This window comes from Chroicocephalus ridibundus, chromosome Z (assembly GCF_963924245.1).
Source record: "Chroicocephalus ridibundus chromosome Z, bChrRid1.1, whole genome shotgun sequence".
NCBI lineage: Eukaryota > Metazoa > Chordata > Aves > Charadriiformes > Laridae > Chroicocephalus > Chroicocephalus ridibundus.
In genome coordinates, this window is record NC_086316.1 from 46145091 (window position 1) to 46170045 (window position 24955).

At 41.9% G+C, this 24955-nt stretch overlaps 1 protein-coding gene across 4 annotated transcripts in view; it reads right to left on the reverse strand.

Annotated features, from left to right (window-relative positions):
- Positions 1 to 24955, reverse strand: part of TJP2 (tight junction protein 2) — a 69465-nt gene that overhangs the window by 31836 nt on the left and 12674 nt on the right. For 3 of the 4 annotated variants that reach the window (XM_063320855.1, XM_063320856.1, XM_063320854.1), the window contains exon 2: positions 23266 to 23386. Coding sequence is in view for 1 of the 4 variants with exons in the window: in XM_063320852.1 (XP_063176922.1) it covers positions 15184 to 15246 (63 nt within the window). In the remaining 3 variants the exon portion in view is untranslated. Of the gene's footprint in view, positions 1 to 15183; positions 15337 to 23265; positions 23387 to 24955 lie in introns of those variants that run through there. The other variant, XM_063320852.1, reaches the window with a different exon arrangement.

The following is a 24955-nucleotide window of genomic DNA, read 5'->3' on the forward strand; positions in this document are numbered from 1 at the left end:
TCTATAAACTGTGACTGTGAAAAGAAAAGCAGAGCTCACACAAAACTCAAGGGAGTGACCTCAGAATGTCACAACAAAGCCTTACAGCAGAAGGCAGCATCCCTCCACTTACCCAGGGGAAGAAAGAGCTTCTTTATCCTGGCACAATCTCGCCAACAGAAAAGCTAGCTAGAAGTACTGTCTGTTTTCATCTCTTCCTCTCTAGACAGTGAAGAAAAAAGGGTGTTTCCCTGACACATAATCTAGACAAGGCTGTGTAAGTAAGCAGAAGGTAAACCTGAAATGGTCTTGTTGGCTCTGTTATGGAAGTGATGCATGCAAAAAAAGAGGTCCTTCCCCATCCCTACTCCCTTCATCTGCTACTATGGACTTAAGGATAAAAACCTTGAAAGCTGAGTCCTTGTTTTCCCTAAAGACAGACTCCTCTACTGAAAAGGATGAAAAACTTCAAGTTTAATGGAAAGTCACCCACCTGTAAAGGATGGGGACAGAGGCTCTTCTAGCCACTGATAGAAGCAGTCAAGTGGAGGGACTCCAGAGCTGCATCAAGATGTTGGCAGCATACCTGCTCTCAAAGGTCAGGTATATTCTCAGAGGATTCAGAAACTGCCCTCACTGTCACCAGCCTGCATAAAGGCAATTATGACAGACAAAACTGGGTTGAAATGAGAAGCAACCTGTACATCAGCACATGGTGCTAAGGTCCACACTTCCCTCTTCTTCAGCTGCAGGCTGTAGCCTACTAGGCTAGTACAGATGACTATTAAAAGATGATCATGTAACACATGCTGCATATCCAGAGCCTGTCAAGTATTCTTAATTAACATAGTGAAAAATGAAGAGGTACAGGACCTTTACCAGGCTTTTCCCCTGCAGTAAGGAAGGATGCTCAAGCCGCTTTGAAGTAGGACGGCTCTAACTAAAGTGTTTTCATGAAATATCTGCACGTGGTATGGCAGATATTTACTAGGATCTAGGAAGATAAGAAAAACTATTTACCCATGGATCTTTTACAATACAGCCAACATCTCACAAAAAAAGGAGATGTCTTGTTTTCTACCAATGAATGCTCTAATTCAGAGAAGCATTTCCTACTTTGTGTGTAGGCTCCTGCACCAACACAGCGACACCCAGAGGAGCAACAGATCATCCTGAAGAAACAAGATCTCTGAATGGTGAATGGCTTAGATTAAAGGAAGAGAAGAAGTGAGATAAAAAATGGTTTGCAAAAGATATCCACTAGGAGTAACATGCAGTTGCTCTTCAACAAGGCAGAAACTCCCTGTTATTTTTTTCCCCCTCCCTTTTCCCCTCCTGGGGTACCAAAGGCAAAACACACATAAGGGACAACTCCATGTTAAGACATCATAAATTCTACTTTCACATTTGATTAAAATCAAGATGTTATATTATCAGGATGCAGGAAGTTTGGGGAAAAAAAAAACACCACCTCACATACTGTACAAGTAAGTATACCTCTGCACTGAAATGGCAAGTTTTAAAGGAAAAAAAATTCAAGTAGAAATGAGCTGTGTGGACAGCCCTTTCTTCCCCTTCCCTCTAATGAAGAATTATCAGTTGGATATAGCCTTTGCTTCCTCCCAGATTACTTGATAAGAACAAATAACTTGCTAACAGAGCAAAGGTTTTAGGGTTTTTTTTGTAACAAGCACATTCATCATGTATTTATCAGACTTTGTGCAAGAAATATTTTTTCCAAAATGCATTTAGAAGGAGTAGTCTCAAGACAAGTGTTGTCTAAAAAGACTTGTTTAAAGGAAATACAAACTGAGCATAAAGTTTCTAATAATTTGTTCTTCATAGATTTGGTAAGTTGAATGTCATGACAGAAACACAAACTGAACTGTTTTTAATGCCAAAGAAGTGACGATGTCAAAGACTTTTCTTAATCATATTTCACTTAAAATTTACATTTGTCAGTTGCTGTAGTTTGTAAATTCTATCTACAACAGCACTGTCAAAAGCTACAGAAGTACAATATGCCTATTCCAGGCATTTAATGGCCAATCTTTGCTTCTTAAATTGCATGAGAACTTTTAAAACGATCCAAAGAGAACTGTTTACTAGACAATAATCTAAGGGCGTTTTTTTGTTTTAGTTCTCTCAGGAACAGTTTGAATCCAGCATGGCAACAGTGTCCACAGTCATTACTTGACACAGTGCTCAGCACTATTTCACTACAAATTTTGCTTCGAGTTAGCAAAACTACTCCTCCTTAAAAAATACGCAGTGCCAAAACTGTCAGCAGCAGAGCCAGGAGCATACTTCAGGCTTCTTGACTTCAAGTCAAGTAGCCTATCCACTGAAATGTGTTATGCAAGGAAGCAAACACAGATTTGCTCCATTTCTGTCTAACAGAAGTCTCCCTCCCAGAACAGCACCTGTAATAGCAAAAAACAGGGGTCAACCTTCTCCATTGTGGGAGTTTTAGACAGATAAACAGATGGAGAAAAATTCCAGGGTGGCAGAACTTGCATTCATTTCTACCTCTCATTGGACTGTGGCACTCCAAATGCATTCCAGGCTGCAAACTGAACTAGAACCCAGTCCTGTGCAGAACTGAGGAGGTGAAGGGCAACAGCGCCGTTCACCAGACTACTGAGAATATTAGTTGACAAACACATCTAGGTCTCACTTGCATTGTAGCCTTGTTACTAACATTCGCAGCGTAACACTCCAGATTTTCCAGTGCACAGAAATTGTTTAAAAAACAAGCTAAAGAAGATAGGAACAAAGTTGCATACACACAGAAGATCTCCGCTGCTCTGGAGCTTTGAGAAATTGTGTGCTTTTTAATTCAAAATATATCACTTAATCCAGCTTACAGCATTTGTCAATGACAAGTGATGATTACACATAATGAAGGTTATCACACAATCTGCCCATAGTAGCAGTCCCTGCACTAACATCCTTCGAACGGTTCTCAGTGATGAAAGAGCATCCCCAGTCGAAAGAACTTTTCCAGAAATCGGTAGGAGTACAGGGAAAAGACACATCAAAATAGAGGCATGGGATTTGACTTTTGCAAATATTTAATTATTCTGCAATTTCAAAAAATAAAGGGAATAAGAAGTAACCTGGACACTGAAAAGAAGCCAGTAAAGAATGTGGCATTTTACTGGATTACTGGGTAAAGCACATAATCTCTGAATAGTTTTATTTGTTTCAACTCTTTATTACAGAAACACAAATAAAACTAGGGAGGCTGGTGGGATTGGAATCAACTGTTTTTTCTGGGAATTTTTTATCTGTCCATACCAGTAAGATACTGCCCTAAGAAAACTGTTTCCCATTTATTTAAAGCCAAACATCTACCAATTACATTGAAGACTTTCAGAAAGCAGGACAAGCACTTTGAAAGGAAGAAACAGGAGAATCGGGAGTTTCTTAAAACATTTTGAGTTTGTCACAATTCACTTTAGAAATAACTAATAAAAATCCAAGTTGGGTTTTTTTGTTTGTTTGTTATTTCCACTCTCCTCCTCCTCATTTACATGTGGCCCCTTGAATCACACCATTAAGTCTGCTGTTTGGCTCTTCAAAGTAAGCATCAAAAAGCTGCTCATCTTTTCACACTGGATTACTCTACTGGCATTTCTGTGAGCTGAACTGGCTTGCCAAGGAACAGCTGAATACCAGGAGACGAAGCAGAAGGAATGTTAGAACTCAGCCATCAGATAAATCTTCACCTTCAAGGATGCATCAGGGTAGGAAAGCTAGATTTTATTAAAGAGACAGATTAAATAGATAATCACAGAACCACTTAGGTTTGAAAAGACCTTTAAGATCATCAAGTCCAACTGTAAACCCAACACTGTCTGGTCCACCCCTAAACCATGTCCCTAAGCGCCACATCTACACGTCTTTAAAATACCTCCAGGGATGGTCACTCAACCACTTTCCTGGGTAGCCTGTTCCAATGCTTGACAATCCTTTGGTGAAGAAATTTTTCCCAATGTCCAATCTAAACCTCCCCTGGTGCAACTTGAGGCAGTTTCCTCTTGTCATATCACTTGTTACTTGGGAAGAGAGATTGACACTCACCTGGCTACAGCCTCCTTTCAGGCAGTTGTAGACAGCAATAAGGTCTCCCCTCAGCCTCCTTTTCTCCTGGTTAAACAACCCCAGTTCCCTCAGCTGATTCTAACAGGACTTGTTCTCTAGACCCTCCACCAGCTTCATTGCTCTTCTTCAGACATGCTCCAGCACCTCATTGTCTTTCTTGGAGTGAGGGGCCCACAACTGAACACAGTATTCAAGGTGGCGCCTCACCAGTGCTGAGTCCAAAGGGACAATCACTTCCCTAGTCCTGCTGGCCACACTATTTCTGATACAAGCCAGAATGCTTTTGGCTTTCTTGGACACTGGGGCACACTGCTGGCTCATATTCAGCTGCTGTCGACCAACACCCCCAGGTCCATTTCCCCCTGAGCATCTTTCCAGCCATTCTTCCCCAAGCCTGTAACACTGCATGGGGTTGTTGTGACCCAGGTGCAGGACCCGGCACTTGGCCTTGTTGAACCTCATACCACTGGCCTTGGCCCATTGATCCATCCTGGACAGACTCCTCTGTAGAGCTTTCCTACCTGCAAGCAGATCAACACTCTCCCCCTACTCTGCCGTCTGAAAACTTACTGAGGGTGCACTCAGGCCCCTCACCCAGATTGTTGATAAAGATATTAAACAGAACCTGCTCCAATACTGAGTCCTGGGGAACACCACTTGTGACTGGCTGTCAACTGGATTTAACTCCATTCACTGCAACTTTTTGGGCCTGTCCATCTAGCCAGGAGCAAGGAAATAAAAGCAACACAGAAAAAAAAAATTTTTTAGTGTAAAAGACAGGAAAATGAAAGTTCCTGAATGCCTTTAAGGGTACTTAAGACTATGAGGAAATATATTCTCTCCAGCTTTTAATGCATCTTTGATAATACAACACATTGCTACCCTCATGCATATACTTTACCCTAGCATAACCTGATAGCCACTAATAGGCTGTGTATCTTGTCTGTTTGACGATATTCTAGAAGAAACATTTATGAAGGCTTTGCAGGTATTAATGTAATAGTAGGATATAATCTGATATATAAATACATTAAGATATATTTATAAAAATATATTTCTATATACAGAAACACACTAAATATATCTGCCCCTGTAGCACAGATGAATAGAAAGAAAGCCTGATTCTTTTTCTTCCTCTTGCTGCATATTAAAAAGGCATACAAGCACCAGGAGCTGTACTGCCATCTCCCACTGAGTTTGCAGGGCACTTAGAAGTCTAGAGCAGACCAGCAAAACAAGTAGGGAACCTTGTATTTCAGAAGAAACCCACCACATTTTTGACAAATTATTTTTGCACAATGCAGACAATCCATGCAAGTCAGCAAAACTCAGAGCCGAGATGTGTGCCCAACTCACAGTTAACCCAGAGAGACACTAGGTGGTGCAGTGATGCCACAACTGAGACACACAGCACCTTGCCCCGTAAAAAGGTATTAAATACAGCATTTCTGTCGAGTTTTAGAAATACAACTTCAGGCTATCGCTTTGGCACACATCATGGTATTCTTGCTCTGAAGAACTAGACTCGATATTACACAATAGCTTCATTTATTTGTTTTTCAAACAGGTTGGCATTTGAGTGATTTTCATAAATATAATTTGTATAAGTTAAAAAAATAAATCTCAGACAGGCCTAACATCTTGTTAGGCCAAAACCCGATTTCAAAATTTTCCTTTCAGACTAAAAATGACAGGAAATGCAATGTTAAAACAAGGTGTTAGGTGCTTTCTGTTTTGTTTCTTTAATCTCAAGCACATATCCTATCATCAGTCAAACAGGCTGCTTTTTTTTTTTTTTCAATTCTAGCTTTATTAGGTTTAAGTGCCTTTCCACCACAATTATTTCAAGAATTAATTGGATTGTTTATACAAAAGAAATAAACATGCTCCCCAAGCAGTTTTATGTTCTGGAAAGCGAGAAACATCTGGTACTCCAAAGACAGACCATGAATACTACTCATCAATCCCATCAAGCCACCATGAAAATGGATAGCTGGAAAATTCTAAATGACATTTGAACCAATACTGCATGACAGTTGCACCTGAAGTTAGAAATGCTACATTTTAGCACTAACAATAAAAAAAAAAGAATCTATAATCCAACATTACATTTTTGGATTGAAGCTTTTTCTTCTAGGCTACATTTTAACCTGAACATAAGAAGTTTACACTTGCAAAAAGGTACTGATTCTGCTGACACAAAGGTGTAATTTCTCATTACACCAGAAAAGTCAAGCAACACACACACGCTCACACTGGAATTTTCTAAAATTCATTCCCTTGCATTTCACAGTACTTGTGGTCTCTGCCAGTAAGAAAAGCAGTTATTAATTTCAATTTAGTACCCAGAACTTACTTAGGATTTTTCATCTTTATCAAAACTATGTTTGTTACCGAACCACTATATTTTTAATAACTGCCTGTTCCTCTCTAACTGCTGGGAGGAGGTAAATGCAAAATTGGCCACCTGAACTGCTCTGATGGTATGCTACCAGGAGCAGGTCCTTATTTACCATCAGGGTGGGAGGTGGGTTGGAAGGAGAATGGCAAGAAGGGCAAAGCAGCAGTATTTACCCAGCAGACTGTAACAAGTTCAGAACACGAAACTGAACATCAATTTACAACCTTCATATGCTATACAAATTAAAAATATACATGCAAAACTTCTAACTTTTCTGGGACAGGGTGGAAGACACGAGAGGGGCAGTTTACACTTGTTACAGCTGAACTCTACTGAGCTTAGATGCATACATATGCATCATCAAAAGCCAGTACAATATCCCATTACAAACTAAACAAAAGCCTATTCAAAACAGGGAGAGAAAAAAAAGAAACCGATTGTATCCAAAACACGGCTGCAAGATACACAGGTCTTACCTACTGAAAACCTAAAACTCATAAAAATATAGATTAATCTATTTCAGGAGCAAGTTCCCTCCAGTATATTTTGCCCAACTACAGTTCTGTCATTACCCTGGTGAAATTACATTGCAATTGTTCCAGTGCTTTCCCCAACAGGAAGCAACCAATTGTTCAAAATTTGTGAGGGAACAGCTTCAATTGAGATACAAAATTGCCATTTTGGAGGAGAAAACATATCCCATTTCCCTTCTCCCAGAAAAAAGCAAAAAAAAAATGGTTTAAGTTATTTTATTTTTTAGAAAACAATTTCTCCCTCTGGAAAAGTGACGCTCTGGGAACTAAAATTTTTTTATCCTAAGTTTTCTTCCTTTTCACACATTGCTTCGCAGACGAAAGCCAGATGCTAATTTACTCTCCCATAAGCATTGAAGAAGGTGTTCTAAAGAAAAGAACAAACCTCACCTCTTGGGGCACTGCCTGTGCTCTACCTTGCAATTCCCCTCAACCCCCTCCTGCTTTTTTTTCAGTCGAAGATCAAAATTAATCTAGGTAAACGGCTGACAGATCGATTATACTTGTGTATGCAACATATGTATATACACACTGGAAAGTGACAGTGTTTATTTGCCATTTAATTTTCTGAACGGTTTTCCTGGACTTTCACCTTGTGCCATTAAGTTTTTTTTGTATACACTACAAGAAGATAATGCTACTGAAGGAACACTAAACTTTCAGTCCACCTAATCAACAATAGCTTTAAAGGCTGTCTCTGACTTAACCGCTGCCATTCTCTTTAATTGTCAAACTAAATGCATGAATTTCCAGTCACATTGTTTCTGTACCTTCTGCTCCCTAAAATGCCCCTGCAAATGAAGTCTGAGAATCAAAGTGCCCGATCAGTTTGCCCATAACCTAAATTCAAGAGGACCACTTTTTGGTTAGCATTGGGGCGGGGGGGGGGGGGGGAAGTTTGTTCTGATGTACTTGCAGCATCAGTATTTGATGGGGAGGTAAATTAAACTCATTAAGTGAGCATAATCAATTTCATTATGTTAGATAAACTGAAAAAAATTTAAGTTAACTGTGAAAGAGATGAGTGCAGCCGCCAGTCCTTAAGTGTCTCATTTCAGAATCAGTTATTGTCTGCAGCCAAAGCACAGCTTTTACTTTTGTAGCACCTTAAAGTTAAAAAAAAAAAAAGGAAAAAACCAAAGTACCATATTCATTACTTGGTCCAAAGCACCAATTACAATTTTATTCAACTTCAGTGATACACCTTCTGCTACTGTTTTTGAACACTTTGGCTTCCTGCACCTGTACTCAAAGAGCAAACCAAGCAGCAGAAGTGACCAACTCCAGCATCAAGTGACTACTGGTGAGAAACTGCATTTCTGCCATTCCATGGTCCTTACAGACTCTGTAATTGCATAAACCTTGTTGCTCAACAACCAGAGCTTCCAAATCTGAGAAAAAACAAGCTGCATACCTGTCTACTGCTTCCTGTAGCTGGTCTTTAAAAGGACAATTCATTGCTGGGATACAATCCAATCAGGTCAGCATTTATATTTAATCATCCAGTCATAATGCAAGACAATTTAAACAATGGTACGATTGTTAGTTTCTGAGCTTAGTCCCAAACCAAACTAGATTTCCTTTCCCTGTTAAGGTTTCTAGTATCCTTTGTTCTAACTCTATTAATAGAAGAATGATACGCCATATTCTTGGAAGTGTTTTACTTTTGTTCGAGCATTCCTGTGGCAGTAAGATTACACATTGTCACATTAGCTTTCTTTTCTTGGCTGATGGAAATAAACCTGAATATGGTTCTCTATAACATATAAATTTTAATGGTACACTGCACCACATCTAAGACTAAAAGCCCACAAAATTCACACAATACATTGTATTTCATACAACTATCAATGCCGTATCACAAACCTCACAAAACATAAACGTAGATAAATAAAGGTAGATAAAAAAAGCTTCAAATGCATTTAAATGCCCATAACAGTAAGAAACTAATTAAAAATTCTGTTAAAAAAAAAGTTAGAAATTGACAATTCAAAAGATATCAGATCTCTACAAAGTTAAGCTGTTTTTAGCGTGAAGCCATATGTTCAGTATCATTCGGGTACCTGCTACAACAAACAGCTTGATCTATTAGCCAACTCTTAGCAGTTTTCTAGTCACACTAGCCGTACCTCTCTGCACCCCTTTCCCTCTACCACCACCTCCTGCCTTCAAGGTCTTAAGCAACTCACCTCTCCCTGTCAAGATGTCTCAACAGCCTACTCAGTCATGCCAGAAAGCAGTGCTGAAGTTCACCCCTAAACTTTCTTGTGTCCTGCACACATCTAAAATGAAAGCAAACTCTGTTGCAAAAAGGAGTTCAGTAATTTTTCTGTCATCCATACAGTGGGATGCATGGATGCCAAACGCAAATCTGGGGGTTGCATTTGAAGGCTTTAGGTCCATAAGTCTTATACTAATACTCATCCCCAGTACATTTGGAAGAAGAGGAAACAAGCAAACAAAACAAAACAAAAAATCACCAAGCCCCTCCCAACATCTCACTTACCATGAGACAGTGGATTAAGCCAGCTGCACCTGCTTCAGTGCAACACATTCAGAATCCCTTTGGTCACAGCAAAGTTTCCTCCTCAGGGCCTCCAAAGGAGTATAATTGCTTTTTCAAACAATAAAACTAAGCATAAACACTCCTCACAGCTCTGAACTTTTCTGGGACTGCACACCCAGCAACCTATCATCCAATTTATATTGCATTGCATTCAGTTGCATTACACTGAAACTCACCACGTACCTGATGACACCTGATGACACTTCCCACTTTGAGGGAAGAAAGCAACAGAAGGGCACATAAAAGCAGTAGAATTTGACTATTTTTCATTCCTTCTCCTCAATCCTTTTACAATGGTGTACATGAAGCTGAAGTATACTATGCAGTTGCACTAGCGCATGACTTCGCTGACATCCAAACGTTGTTATAAAAAACATTTCAAACACCCCCAACTTATGTAGAAATTATGTAGTCAACCAATAACCAATGAATCAATACAAGGGGCTGGGGCGTGGTGGTGAAGTAAGCTGCCCTTCTTTAGTATCAAGATAGTAACTTTCACTTGGCTGATTCATTCCCAAAGCACTAATCCAAGTTTATCTGCAGCCATTCTTGCTTCACTTGAAAGGATGCCAACAGAATAATTTGAAACTAGAACCCTCGATGCAATCCTTCTATCAAGTCAACATTTCACATGCATGCACGGTCAATGCAAGGAACTTCAGGCTTCGCTCCAACCATTAAATGAAACTAAACTGACACATCCCTATGAAATAGTGCCATTTCCACTGAACTGCAAACTGAAGTACACAAAGGATAAACTGACCAGAACAAGATCAGTAACAGAACAGATTTTATTCCTCCTTTTACGACTATTAGTCACTTCCATAAGCCACGTGAGGCTTTGAAAAGAACTGGGAAAGAAAAAACAAGAGAATCGTTTTGCATGTGTGGCTAAAAGGAAATTAAACATCTCAGAATCATTAAAGCTTAGAAACGCCTCCATTAAGTTACCACCCAGAGCAAAGCTCACTTTGGTAGCAACTGAAAGTTCATTCCCAACTGAGGTTCGGAATAGAAAAGTTTTCTTCTTGTGGTCTGAGCCACATAAAAGAGCATTATACACTTCAAGGACCTTCTGACACACAAAGCAGAAGGAAACCATTATGAAGTGTTCTGTTTTTTCCCATCTGAAAGAAAAAGAAGTTATATACTTGTGTATAGACAAACAAGCCCTACAAAAAGGTAAGAAAAATTTAATCTCTTTTCAAATAATTGTGATCCAAGAGTTTTAGTCCATCCTTACTGCTGCAGAAGACATTAGGAAGACATACACTGGCTTCCTCAAGGTAAAAGAGGAAAAGAAAGCTTGGAAAAGAAGAGAAAATTAAGTGAAATTATTACAACAGGCAGAGAAGTTAATGAATGAGATTTAATTAATAAAATTCTAGTTTAACACCATAGCAATGTTAAAAATTAAGAAGGCATCATAATAACCTGTCAAACAAAAAGCCACACAGAAAATGACAGAACATACTCAAGGCATCCCCACATATCAGATTAGATCATAAGTATTTCACTTACACCAAAGGGACAGCAAAGACTGATGTACCAACAGTACTCTGGTACAGGACTTTTCACATTCTACCAATAGCTTGACAAGCATGTCTGAGGCCCATGACTGAAGATCTCCCCACCTTCTTCCCCTGTCTTAACCTATCCTTAAACCTTGTACGTGCAGCCGGTACTGCACACAAATAGCTAGGGAAGCATAATTGCCAAAGGGGAACTGAGTGCATAGCAGCTATTGGAAACGCCAGTAGGCATCCATCTGCAATCAACACTATGTCTTTAGAAGTCTGACCCCAGGGTTTTTGCAACTTGACCTACTATAACAGGACACCCAGGTAAAGCACATACAAGTATTTGTCAACTGTTAGCAACTGAAAGGGAGTTCCTGCCAAAGTGCTGGGTCAGGAGCAACATCCCTGCTGAACTGCAAGGCTTTCAGGAAACTTTAAATACTAGAAAATAAAAATTTACAGACAAACTGTAACCATTATGCATTCCACAGAAAAAACAATGCAAGTACACAGAAACAGGAGTTCTGATGGCATCCTCTAAGGAACACGCACACACATGCTACCAATCAGCTGTGCTACTGTCATTTCAACTGCTTAAAAAACTTATCAACTTAACACTAAGTAACCAAAACCACTTTTTATTTCTGGAATAAGAGTTACTTAGTAAAACCAAGTAATCAAAGACGTAAGTTGTTTTTCATCCTGTTCTGCAACTTGTAGAAAAGGTTCTAAAACACTGACTGGAGAGAAGAATCCTCAGCCCTGGGCACTAGAGAAACCCATGTTATCCAGCAGATCTTTGCAGTGCTGGAACACAGAAAGAAGAGCAATCAGTGCCAAGCACTGACCCTGGCAGCAAGATGCTCAGTTCAGTCAAAGGCCAACAATTTGCCTCTCACAGCTTTGTTTGTGGAGCCTGGAATGACAGTCTAGCTGGACATCCTGCATTCTCTGCAAAAAGCCCATACTGACTAAGAATCATATGGGGTGAGCATCCAAAATGCTTTCCCATTACAGAATAGGCATGCACGTGCAAGGGAAAGATACAGCAGGCTGAGTACATACATTATTAAGTAACAAATAAATAAATAATGGACAGGTATATCCTTTCTTGTAGCTGTACAGGGAAGCCGTTTTTTTTGCAGGATTTTTTTTCTTTTTTGATAGTGTTTTTTTAACAAGAATCATTTATCCAAAATTCAGTTGTGAAACACTAATGCAGTATTGTTAATCAGATCTAGAGACTCCAGCAGCAGAATACATAAAAAGATACTCCTCTGATTATTTAATAGGGCACAACACACGGCACAAACACCTGGGAAGCTGATGACAATCATCTGCCTGCTTAGTTAACTGCTACCACTGTAGGCCTTGAAGGTGCATTTTCATCTTAATTGTATTTTTGAGTTACTGGATAGAGATGCCTAGAGGGCTCATGAAGGCATCTCTCCTGCTGTGTAGTAAGTTAGATGATGTTTTATTCTTAATGCTATGTAAGAATAATTGCATGTATATATTAGTTTCCACTGTATGTTCCAGCTAAGATGCATTCAGGAACACAATTCTGCCTTAAGGCTGGTATTTGTAGTACATGTCTGTCTTATCAGCATGGATCACACAAAATTCCTAGCGAGTTCTTCATTTTGATGGTAAGAAAAATGAAGTTTTAAATACAATTTTAAAATACAAAGTGATTTTAAGTTCATTTACAATTTTAACACAATCATGAATTACAGTATACTATTTGGCTCATATAGCATATACAGTTCGGGTCACTCAACAAAGAGATTCCTGTAGCTTCAGTGATTTCAGTGCCTAAGAAAATACCTCAACTTGCCACTTTCTGTTACGCAAAGGACTCAAAAATGTTTCCAACATCAGTTGAAGCCTTATTTGACTTACAGTTCTAATAATCACAAGCTGTGAAAAATAGAATTCCTAGTATAGTCATAAATTGTATATGGTTTACATAGCTTCATTAATAAAAGAAAGGGGAAACTAGAAATCATAGCTGTAGTATCTCCCCAGAAGAATTTTCTGTCTTTTTCTACAAAATAATGAAGAAACTGTTGTCTTTATAAAAGAACCACAAGTGTGGTCTTATTAATAACTGGAATATAAGGAATATAACCATTGCAGGACCCCTACTAGCAATTACTCCCTACTTAATTTCAGTATGCATAAGAAACATAGGCTTTCTCACAGTCTCAAACATTAGGCAGGAGGAAAGATCAGCTCTCTTTCTGCTGACAGAGAAGCTGCCACTGAATTCACAGCCCCCATGGCCAACTTCCATACTGCATGGACTCACAGCTGTGAAACAGAAAGAAGCTGCACCCAAACCATTTAATTTCTATTTCTTTACATGAAAGGCAGACCCTAAAACAATTTGAAGAAACCAGATACATTCAATAGAGACCTGACAACCCACACTTTTTATCAAGACAACAGAAGTGTCATCATTAACTTCAAAAGGGCAAGGATTCCATCAATATTGACAAAAGCAAGTCCAAAAAATGTTTAAATGAAGTATGTAACCAATAGCCATGTAAAGCGTACATCTGTAAATACAGGATCTGTAACTACTATAGTTCACACATGCAGAGTCAGGCTTTCTGTCCATCTCAGGTCAATACATTTAAACCTGATCCCCAAGAGACTTGCAAGGCAAGTCACCAGCACGTTATCATGGATATTTATGTTTCTCCCACCAGAACCACAAGCAAACGATAACACCTACTTACTAAATGTACTGCAGCAACAGAAGTGTCAAATACAACGGGATCTGTGTCAAAGAGCTTACAAGATGGATTCAGAAGACAAGAAACAGATGAGTACAGGAGATGAAGAAGATAACAGAACAAGAAGGGTGGGGTAAGAGCAGGACAGTTACCCAGGTCAGCTGCACAACCTTTGCTATTTATTAAAAACAGAGAAACAATCACACACACACCCTCCAGAAAAACCCGCAAACCACCGCAAAACCACACACTCTGGAAATAATCACATAAAAGAAAGTATCATTGGTAGTTCACTGATGTCAAATAAATACTCATAACATGTGCAATGCGGGATATTGGCTAAAACACACAGACTCTGTACACAAAAAGGCCACTTAACAGTACTAACTATTCTACAAGCCACAAAACAAACTATGAGGCATAAGCAACTTGTGTTCACGGCTTCCATCCCTGGTTTAGCCGGGGTGAGGGGGGTGACTACAGCTAAATGCCGTTTCCCGCAGGCCCTCACGCACAGCACACTGCCGCTCCAGCCCCGGCAGGTGCTGCCTGCTACTGCTCGGTGCTTCGCAGCTGCATTGACTGCTGCAGCTCAGCGACAGGAAAACACGTTTCACCATAAAAGTTTGCACCGTCTTTAATAAACCAAACAAGCAAAAAACCCAAAGCAGGGGCCAGGGAGAAGAGGATTTTCTTTTTCAAACATGAGAGTTTGTTTGTCCACACAGAAACGGGGAGGGGGGATTTTCGGTTAAAGCACTGACCTGCACCCTGAGCACAAGTGGTGCTTATAAACACAGAATCACGTCCTGCCTGCCGGCGTTCGAGACACGGGGCCGGCACTACAGAGCGGCGAGGCCGGGCACCTGAACGCCCCTCTGCGCCCGCCGCCCGCCCGCTCCCCGCTCCGCTGGGAGCAACAGGGGCTCCCCACCGACCCCGGCTCCAGCAGTGCCACCGGCCCGCCCCGGCCGGCGGCGACGACGAGCGGCGCAAACCCGCCGCAGCCCCGCACCAAGCGGCGGCCCCCCACCCCCCTTCTCCCTCACAGGAGCGGCCTCCCCGCCTCAGCGGGCGGGTGGTCCCGGCCTGGCTCGGAGGCGGCGGACGCAAGTAAGTTTAAACCAGCCGCTCGCACCTGTTAAGGTACTCGTTACGGAGAGACGCAGCCTTCTCTCACGGTGCCATGGACACCCACGACCCCGTCGCCGAGCCTCTGCCTCCGGCCGCGGCGAGGGTCCCGGCCGGGGGGACACTACCACGGCCGGGGCGAGGGGGAGGGGGGTGTGTCGGCAGCAGGGTCAGCGCGGTGGGCGAGGGGGAGGCTACCGACCTGCTCCGCCCCCCCCGCGGGCTCCCGTGGTTCGCTCCCGGCGGAGCCCTGCGTCGCTCCCATGGTAACATCGCCGGCCCCGCCGGGCGCTAGCGCTCGGATCCGCCCGCCCCGGGCATACGGCTCCCCCGCCTCGGCACCGCTGCCCGGCAAGGGCCGGAGGAAACCGGTCCGGCCGCTGGCCGGCGGGGGCGGCCGGAGCCCGCCGGGGACAAAGGCGGCACTGAGGAGCCCGCCACAGAGCGACTTTGTACCGCCGGGGCCCGGCCGGCCTCCGCCGCCAGCCAATCAAGCCTGCAAACGCCTCCGGGAGGCGAAGAAACGTTTTCATTCTCCCTGGGAAGAAAAGAATTGTTATTCTCCGTTTACAAAAATATTTCTTGTATTCTCGCCCTTGGCAGTGGCCAGGAGCTGACGCCTGTCACGGGGCAAAGGGGAGAGGGTGGGCCTGGCGCTCCAAGCCTGGGCAGCGTTTCTGAGGCCAGGCTTTTCGGATGGTATCCACAGCCTAATGGCTTTGCCAGACAGAAACGCACTACCCCTTTCTACCTTTTTCTGTTGGTAGGCGTTTGTAGAAGGGCACAGATTTGAGAGCCTTCACCCACCTGATGGATTCCCCAAGTCCGCAGGGTCGGTCAGGTTTCCTTCCCACCAGTCCCGTCTTCCCACCTTCCACATCAGTCTCAAAGTCAACACTACTGCTATTAATTCAGAGGCTGAATTGCTTGGTTTCAAGGCTGTAATTACATATTTTTAAAAAGCATGTTCTTGAGGTAACAGTATTCTCAAGAGCTTGCAAAAATGACTAGTCACTAAAGACACAAAGGAGGGGAAGATGGGCAGAAGTTCAACCACACTTTCAAACAGAAAAAAAAGATTTCTTTCTCAGTGCTACTGTCTTCCTGGAGTTATATTATTTTGTGTGGATGAGTCAATACTTGAATCAACTCTCGGAAGGAAGAAATTAAGAATGAGGGCAAACTGTAAGAGAAGAGCTTTCTTAAGCCAATGCTTTAAAAAAGGAATGCAAACAGCATGTTACTTTGTATGGCCTACCCTCAAATTTGGAGAGAAAAAGGCAGAAAAAATGCCAAAGCATGAACTTTGCTCTCCTTTCATCTGGTCCCTCCGCTCAGTTTTACAAGCGAGCAATGCTATCCAACTTTTGTTGCAACACTAGCAGTCTGGTACGTGACCAAAGTCAAGACTAGGAAAAATGAAGCACAGGGGGCCAGGCTCCTCACCCACATGGGGGTTCTGTGATAGCATCTGGCATCAAGAATTTCTCGATGTGACACACAGCAGGGCAAGGCAAAACAGCTGCCACTCTCTGCACCGCCGAGCTTTTCTGCATGTCTCTGCAATCTGGAGGCAGCTTTCCCAAGAACTAGCACTGGCTGGCAACATCGGCATAAGATATTATGCCATGGCATCAGCAGAGAAAGCCACTGTACAATACTTATCTCCTTGAAATGACAAGACGCAATGAAAACACCATGAGCTGGTTTTTGCAATGAAGGATATGGTAGGATTTTTGCTGCAGACAACTATGTAGTTTTAGATGCAAGATCAATTTTTATTTCTAGCCTGATGGCCATACACTTTTTCAAAGACAGCAGTTGTCACACATAAGTTGGGACAGGGAAAGGAAAAGCCACTACATCCCTGTGACTGCAGTCTCTTTAACACACATATCAAGTTTGTGGCGGCAGAAAGCAGAGCACTAGCCTCCCACAGCTGCCTCCCTCCACACAGGCTCTGGCAGCAGATGAAGAGCTAGCACTCCCAATTACCCCACCAGAGACAGCCCTGTTGGTGAGTGCAGGCAGTGCCAGCCAGAGCAATGCTAAAGGTCCGCCTATCCTGTCCGAGGCCAAGGATTACTTCTTGGTTCCAGACAAAAGCTGCAGCTTGGCCTAAAGCCTCGTTTTGGCATGTTATGTGACTTTATCAAAGCCACACGGTGTTATCACAAACAGTGGGGATATCACGCTATACTTCCCTGAGTTGTAGGGCAGCAACCAAGGTTAACACACTTAGCTAGCCTGAGGTAAGTGCAACACAGACACAGGAACCGACCACAGTTATGCAAGCAAAATAGGCTGGTTTTCAATCCCTTACCACAAATCATCATGTGGGAAGGGCCTATCAGTTTGTGCCCGTTCAGTTTCCTGCAATAACAGATGGAAAGCAATCCATTGGGGCTTATCAAAATATTTCCCATGTTTTTCCATAAAATTTCTCACTTGTACAAGTACAGCAGACACATATCTTTTCCTGCTTTCTTATTTCTTTTCTCAAACCGAACAGCTACTCTGCCACAACAGGCAGATAAATCACCCCATGCCAGCCTGCAAATGTGAACAGTAAGTGACCTCTAGCGCTCATGCCCCAGCTAGAGCTTGGCCAAGTGCCCAGATGCCTACACTGATGGCATGGACTGATGTAACTATCAACATAATCACAATTTATAAGTTATTTATCCTGCAATTCAACCACAGAGAACAGACTTTCGGGCCTTCCTGGGTACTTCCTGCCCTTTGTCAGACCTATCCTCCCAAGGTGGATATGATGCCACCTAAACCAAAAATGGAAGGATACAAAATAGTGTAACCAGTGACAAGAGCTGCAGAAACTCCGGCACCACAAGTTCCTGCCTGCTGTGGCAGGAAAAGGGAGAACAGGTACTTCAAGCCCCCAATTCACCTAACAGGTGAACTGTCCTCCACTGGAGGCCAGCATCCCCATTCTCTTCCCTTGAAAGCTGAAGGAAAACAAACCCAACCCCCTAAACTGCAGCTCAAAGTGGCCCATCTTTAAGTGTATAATTAGATATAACTTCTCCTCCAGAGTCAGCTTCTCTTAAACACCACAAGACTCTGTTGTAGATCACGAGGGACTATATAGGAGACCTACAAACTAGCCAAAACTGACCTGGGACAGCAGGTGACCCAGCAAAATGGTCTCATCTGTCTATGCAGGTCTCTGTGCACAGTGTTTGGAGGCATGGCTGCATGCACTTTTCAGCCCTTGTCTCCCTTTGAAACGGGAGGTGCAGGTACAGTTGTAGTCAGTCCTTGAAGGGATACTGCATCATGAAGAGCAAAGGTGGGTACCAACACCATGTCAAAATTACATGAATTAGGCTATAAACATGCAGCTCTGTTCTCTGCAGTGCTTAGGACCAGCTATTCTGCATGTGCAGTAACTATTCAAAGCAGTCCCGTGAGCAGGGTATTTCACGAACTGTTACGTAGGTGTGTAGATATTTTAAAATTAACTTCCATGGAAAGATTAATTGCTATTAACTCTGAGAAACATGCAAATAACTTCTAGTGATCACATTTCCCATTGAGATTTTCAGTTTAAGTAATCAAGGCAGACATTGTTTGCCTACAATCAGATTGAATCTATGGTTTCTGTAGCACTAATTTAGATAGATTGCTTGCTGTAGCTTGAGTCATGTAAAACCTAGGACGTGTTCCATAAATTATCTAACGCTACTGTGAATGAAGCAGTTGTGCTGCTTCCAGCATGAGCAGAGGGAACACCCATTTAACACTACACTACAGGATGCAAATTTAAAACAAGCAGCTGCCTCTCAAAGTTACTCCTGCCAACCAAGTAAGGCTATTCGGCAACTGGCCTGCAGCAACCAAGATTGGTTACCATGTTGTGATTCAGGTTCTCTCCGCCACTTCTCCACCATCAAGCCTTTCACCTGGCCCCTCTGACAATCAGGTTTTTTTTTCTTTTTTTCTTTTTTCAAGTGTTAAAATTCAACACTTGGTAGTGCTACTAGACAGCACAGCAAACAGGCAACCTCCTTGAAGAAATGGGAACTAATTTCAGCATGACATATTGGGAATGTAGGCTGCTAGTCCAGTTGTTGAACTGTCCGAACAGAGATGTTAGTCTTGCTTTTGTTTTTAAGCAAGGGTTCATGATCTTCTGATGAAAGGCACTGTAGAAGTTTCTAAAAATATCACGTTGCCAAACAACCTTTCCCTCCTCCCTTCCAGGCAATCTCTTTACACTGCTGTTTGTCATCAGCCTGCAAAATCACACAAATCAGTCAGCCCAGTCCTACTTAAATGATTCATAAATCCAATTACGTCTGATTCTTTATATAGTAAACTGGTCCCTAACAGATTCAACCTTCAGGATTAAAGGATGCGTAGGTAGCTGACCTCTGACTCTCAAACTGCTCAGGACCTACATATGGTTCAAACATGCAGCTCTACACTAGGGTTACATCACATATATGGCACAGTAATCTTAATCTCTATCTTGAGGGGACTGGAGAAGAGAAGCCATGAATGCTATCTTGGCACTCGTTACCATGTCCAGAAGTGAATCCAATGGAGGGCCACCAAGATGGTGGTTGCTGAAGCACTGGCCCTGCAAGAGGAGGCTGTGGCAGCAGGGCTTGTTGAACCTGGAGGAAGGATGTCTTTGGGACACCTAACAGCAGCCCATTGGTGCTGATGGGAGGAGACTGAAGAGATGCAGCTGGTTCTTAACGGTCTTAACAGTCGTGCGTGGTGGGAAGATAGGAGATGATGGGCGAAAGTTCAAACAAGAGAGGTTCAGATGAATATAAGGAGAAAAAGTTTGCCCTATGAGGGCAGCAAAGCCATGGACCCAGCGCACAGAGAGGTTGTACCATTTCTGCCCTTGGAGGTTTTCAAACCCCAGCTGGGTAAAACCCCAGGCAACCTGTTCTGATCTCACAGCTGACCCTGTTTTGGGCAAGAGGTTGGGTTAGAAGCCTCCTGAGGTCCCCTTCCACTGGAATTAGCCTATCATTCCTGGACTACTACATGACTTAAGTGCCAGATTAAAGCACAGTGATGTGTTCATTATCCTGCCCCTTGTCTCCCCTTCCAAAATGCAGCTTGTGATTACATAGCATAAAGATTTTGGCACGCAGCTTTCAGAGTGCAGCACCTTGGCTGTCTCTAGTCTAACGTAAGGACACTAGTGTATAGCACAGCTATACACACTTTCCAGGTTTCAAAGCAGCAGTTCCAAGGCTGTTATTTCAGAAAGCACAGATGTCCCTGGAATAAACACAAAGCCCAACATAAACAGCATCCCACACTTCATACATACTTTTTCTGGGGTAATCAGCAGTACAAAATCCTCTGTGGCTCACCTCACTGCCTATTTTGACCTTCTCTTGGTAAGGATGTTTTTTTTTTTTGTTAAAGGTTGGTTTTTTTGGTTTTGTTTGGGTTTTGTTTTTTAACCTAGACATACAGATTTACCTACATACTTCAACAGAATTAAAAACACGTAGGTAAAGATTTAGAGCAAGAAGCAGCACTATTCTAAGCCAATTATAAACTCAATTTCAAGTTCACAAGAAATAAAAAAGTACTATCACAAACACTGTTATGTGCTGAACAACTAGTAACAGCACTAGAGATATTAACAGTAGGAAATACAGTAATATAGTATATTTTTCTCAACATTTTTGAAATATTAGTCATCAGTTCTACTAGATCTTACACATCACTGGTTTATTCTGCTAAAAGCAGATGTAACTATCAACGAGACCGCTTGTTTTGTTTATTGCCACATCTTTGCAAAGAACATGCGAATTAGAAAATACAAGTGTATAGCACGTTTCACAGGATAGATAAAAAGCAGCATGAGATTATACTTGTTTTAATTGACTATTATCAAACACCTCTGTAGAGTTGTGAGAAGGAAGAAATACAGTCTACTTACTCTAAACACATTTGCATCTGTGAAATGTTTTCAGCTACACTGCAGTGTTTTGAAAACTACGCTGGTAAGTAAGGCAAACAAAAAAAAATAGCGTGACCTATTACCAGAGAACAAACCAGGGACTTAACAGTGACTTTACCCAAACTCCCACACCCCCCTTCCTCTATGGACTATGCAAATCGAAGCAACTTTCTTTGGCATAAGCACTTTGACCTCTATTAATTTAAGAAGCTACAAAAGCTAGTACAGTTTTTCTAAAGAATGAAATAACAAAGTAGTTTAAACAGACCCAAACCACACAAGCATGTACTGTTTTTCTCCTCAAACACCATACAGAAGTGTGTATCAATGCTTGAAAGGAAATCTCTCCCCCACCCCCCAACTTGTTCATCTTAAACAGAAGGCACCACATTGAGCACATTCTGTTTGAACATTCATTTTGTTTACATCTCATTTCCTTCCTCTCTTCTCCATGCTTCTTGACTACTCCTTGCAAGGCTGTGAAACAACCCTCTGCTCGTAGCAATTTATTTGCCTTCCCTCACTAGAAGTCAAGCCCTACAACATCAAAAACTTTACCATGGTAATCAACTGTTGAGGCTCAAATTAATTAAGACAACACAGTAAAGAAAACAAAGATCCCATTCTCATGGAGATCATCATACTTATTAAGAACAAGCGAAAGAATATGCAGAATGCATAAGACGTAACATACTAACATAACAAAACTTTGTTAATTATTTTTTTCAGATACAGAGGTTAATTTAAAAAACAAAGCTCCAGACAGCAGTTCTTCAGCCAAGTTAGTCCTTTACAGTGCTAAAACTATGCTTCAAAGCTCTGCCTCTCCCCATCCTATTTATACTGGCAAACCTCCTGCTGACGAGCTCATTAAGAAACAAAGCAGTTCTGCTGCCCTATTCACTAACAGCAAGATCCTAGCTAGGGTACTGTGCTCACTTTTGGGTGCTGTTTTTTAGGAAGGAATGAAATAAGCTGGTGAGAGTCCAAGGGAGAATAGTGAGAATAATCATCAGGGTGAAAGCAGATAGACACAGCCACCAGTCATTCACTGGTCAGTTCCACAGCTCCTGGGAGCCCACAGGCAAGGTGGCTGGATACATCTTCTGAGGGACCTTTCTATAGTGGATACGTGGTTCTGGAGTTTCTTTCAATAGGAGTTGGGTTTGCAAGTATCCACGTTCCCTGCTGTAAGGTTTGCATACCATACCATATCCGTGGAACTTTTTTTTTTTTTTTATTTGAGGAAAATGGTAGAGTCTCCTGGAGACCTTCAACTGGGACATTCCTGCCTAGCTACTCTTCACTGATATTCTAGTATCATATTTTCCCACACACAGCACCCTAAGTGAACAGAGCTTTCTTGTTTGTTATTTGATAGAATGCCAACCTTTTTTTTTTCTTCCCCCTCTTTCTATCATATCTTCAGAGTCTTATTAACTAGCATCCTCTCCCCTCACTCCCAGAACATTAAACTAACAGATGAACGGCTTTGGTCAAGTACATCACAAACCAGAAAGACAGAACAACTGATAACGACATTTCCAAGTAAATTACTAAAGCAGCAATGGCTAATCATCTCTCAAGAATAAAAGATAAGTCAATTACAGTTTTGCAACACTCCAGCATAAAAACCTTCTGGTCTCTTAAAATTGTCATCTGTTAATGACTTAAAAAAACAAGCCAAGCGTGTTTGATCAACACTTGAAACTAAGGACACATTTTATGTTCTCTCTGGAAGCACTTGAGAAAAGGTTTCAAAAGCAAGGTTAAGATGCCAAAAGGATTATATTTACCTTAATGATGTACTCTAAGAAAATATGCAGCAAAACAACTCCCCCTGTGTGTGGCTATTCTGTTTCCCAGGACTCTACTGAGTCACTAAGCAATTCCCATTAATATTACCCTCCATGCTCAAAGTAATTTATTTATCCCCAAACCCATGCTAAATATTTATATTTGCTGAAGACATCACCATAGATTAAATCCACTCTTTACCAATGTTTAGCTAAGAGATGAACTAGTACAGGCCTGTGCATTACTATTTGCATAACTTTAGCAGAATATTGAGTTCATTGCAGAAGTCTCTCCTCTTCTGGAGGCCTGTTGTACATCATCAAGCTTTCAGGAAATGCACACGTCCTTGTTCTAAGTTGCTTCAGGAATCCAAAAGAACCAGCTCTGATTTCAACATACTCTGTTAAGTACAGTTTCTCAAAACTTCTTAAAAACATAGCTAAAAGAATGAATGTTATAGCTAGCACATGGCAAGAATATGTCATTTAAACTAATGGCCCATTCTAATTGTTGGAACTTGACGAGTACCTTGTGAGGAACGATGATTTTTGAGTATCTCTGTCTACTTGCTGTGAGATGCTTTGGGCTTGATGTACAGCTGTGCTCCCAGTCCCACTCACAAGGAGATGGCAGTGCAGCAGTTTGCTCCCTGAAAAACAAAGTTTCATTTAAGTTATATGTATAAGAGTGACTGTGAAGCTTGGGACACTGAAGTCCTAGAGATAAAGAGATTATAAAATACATTTCCCTGGTTAGCTTGGCATGCTTTAGCTTCCCGGGCAATCAAGTGGAAACAGTGCTTGAATAAAGCAGATATTCAGCAATATTTACACTTGCAGCAACACTGCACACTTCAATTCAAGCGCTGCCCCTCATCAGGCATCCACGCCAGCCTGCACATAAGGCAACAATGCATTTTTGCCAATTAAATAGGTTACAGACAGGAAGCGTGCTTATATTCCCTTTGTTTCACTGGTCCTCTCCACAAGGGATCTTTTGGTTTAATTTAGTCTTAGTCTGATACCTTAGTTTGCACGAGACTGTACAAATTCAAACTAGTAAGAACACTGTATCTTGACCATAACCTCAACAATAACGATCAGATACATGCACCCTAGCGAATTCAATTGGTAACTTAGTAACTCCATTTGCCAAATGATAGATAAGAAACAATTCCTAATGTCATTTTCTACTCCTTCCCCCACTCCACAGACCTAAGCTACCCCTCTTCTGCATCAGCAGTATGTTAGCTTCCATTCAGCATCCCCATCAAAGGGCTTCTCCTCTCCCCAGCTGCTTGCCCTTGATTACCCTCTGTAGGAAAAAAGAAAATGAATGGTTTAACCAAGATGAAGGAGGAACTTTTGACAGAAATAGAAACAGAAGCTAGTGGTTAGGGTTTGTTAGTTGGGTTTTGTTTTTAGAAGAAAACCAATCAACATCTTGATCATCTTAATTTGTCTCAAAGAGCATCTTTCCAAAGTGTTCCATCTTCAAAGAAGGATATAGCTACGCTTTCCTAGAAGAGTATCTTATCCCTACTTGTAGCAGGTTTGGGTTTGTTTGGTTGTTTGTTTTTTTTCCTCTCCAATGTATACTTTTTTTTTTTTTTAATTCTGGTTAATACTCCATTAGCCATTTCTGGATAGCAGGAGAGCCGTATGAAAGAGACACTGAAAGAATCAGGTTGAGAGAGTTGGGGTTGTTCAGCCTGGAGAAGAGAAGGCTCCAGGGAGACACTAGAGCAGCCTTCCAGTACCTAAAGGAAGCCTGCAGGAAAGATGGGGAGGGGCTCTTTATCAGGGAGTGTAGTGATAGGATGAAGGGTAACGGTTTTAAACTGAAAGAGGGGAGATTTAGATTAGATATTAACAAGAAATTTTTCGCTATGAGGGTGGTGAGGCACAGGAACAGGTTGCCCAGGGAAGTTGTGGATGCCCCATCCCTGGTGGTGTTCAAAGCCAGGCTGGATGGGGCTTTGAGCAGCCTGGTCCAGTGGGAGGTGTCCCTGCCCATGGCAAGGGGGTTGGAACTCGGTGATCTTTGAGGTCCCTTACAATTCTAACCATGCTATGACTCTGAATTCTGCAGAACTTCCCCAATTACCTGAAAGTCTACCCCGCATTTTATTGATGTGTCTTGTATGTCGTACCCCCTTCTTCCTGAGCACAATCATAATGAGGCCCCAGGTTCAAAAAAAGCGAACTTCAGACTTCTA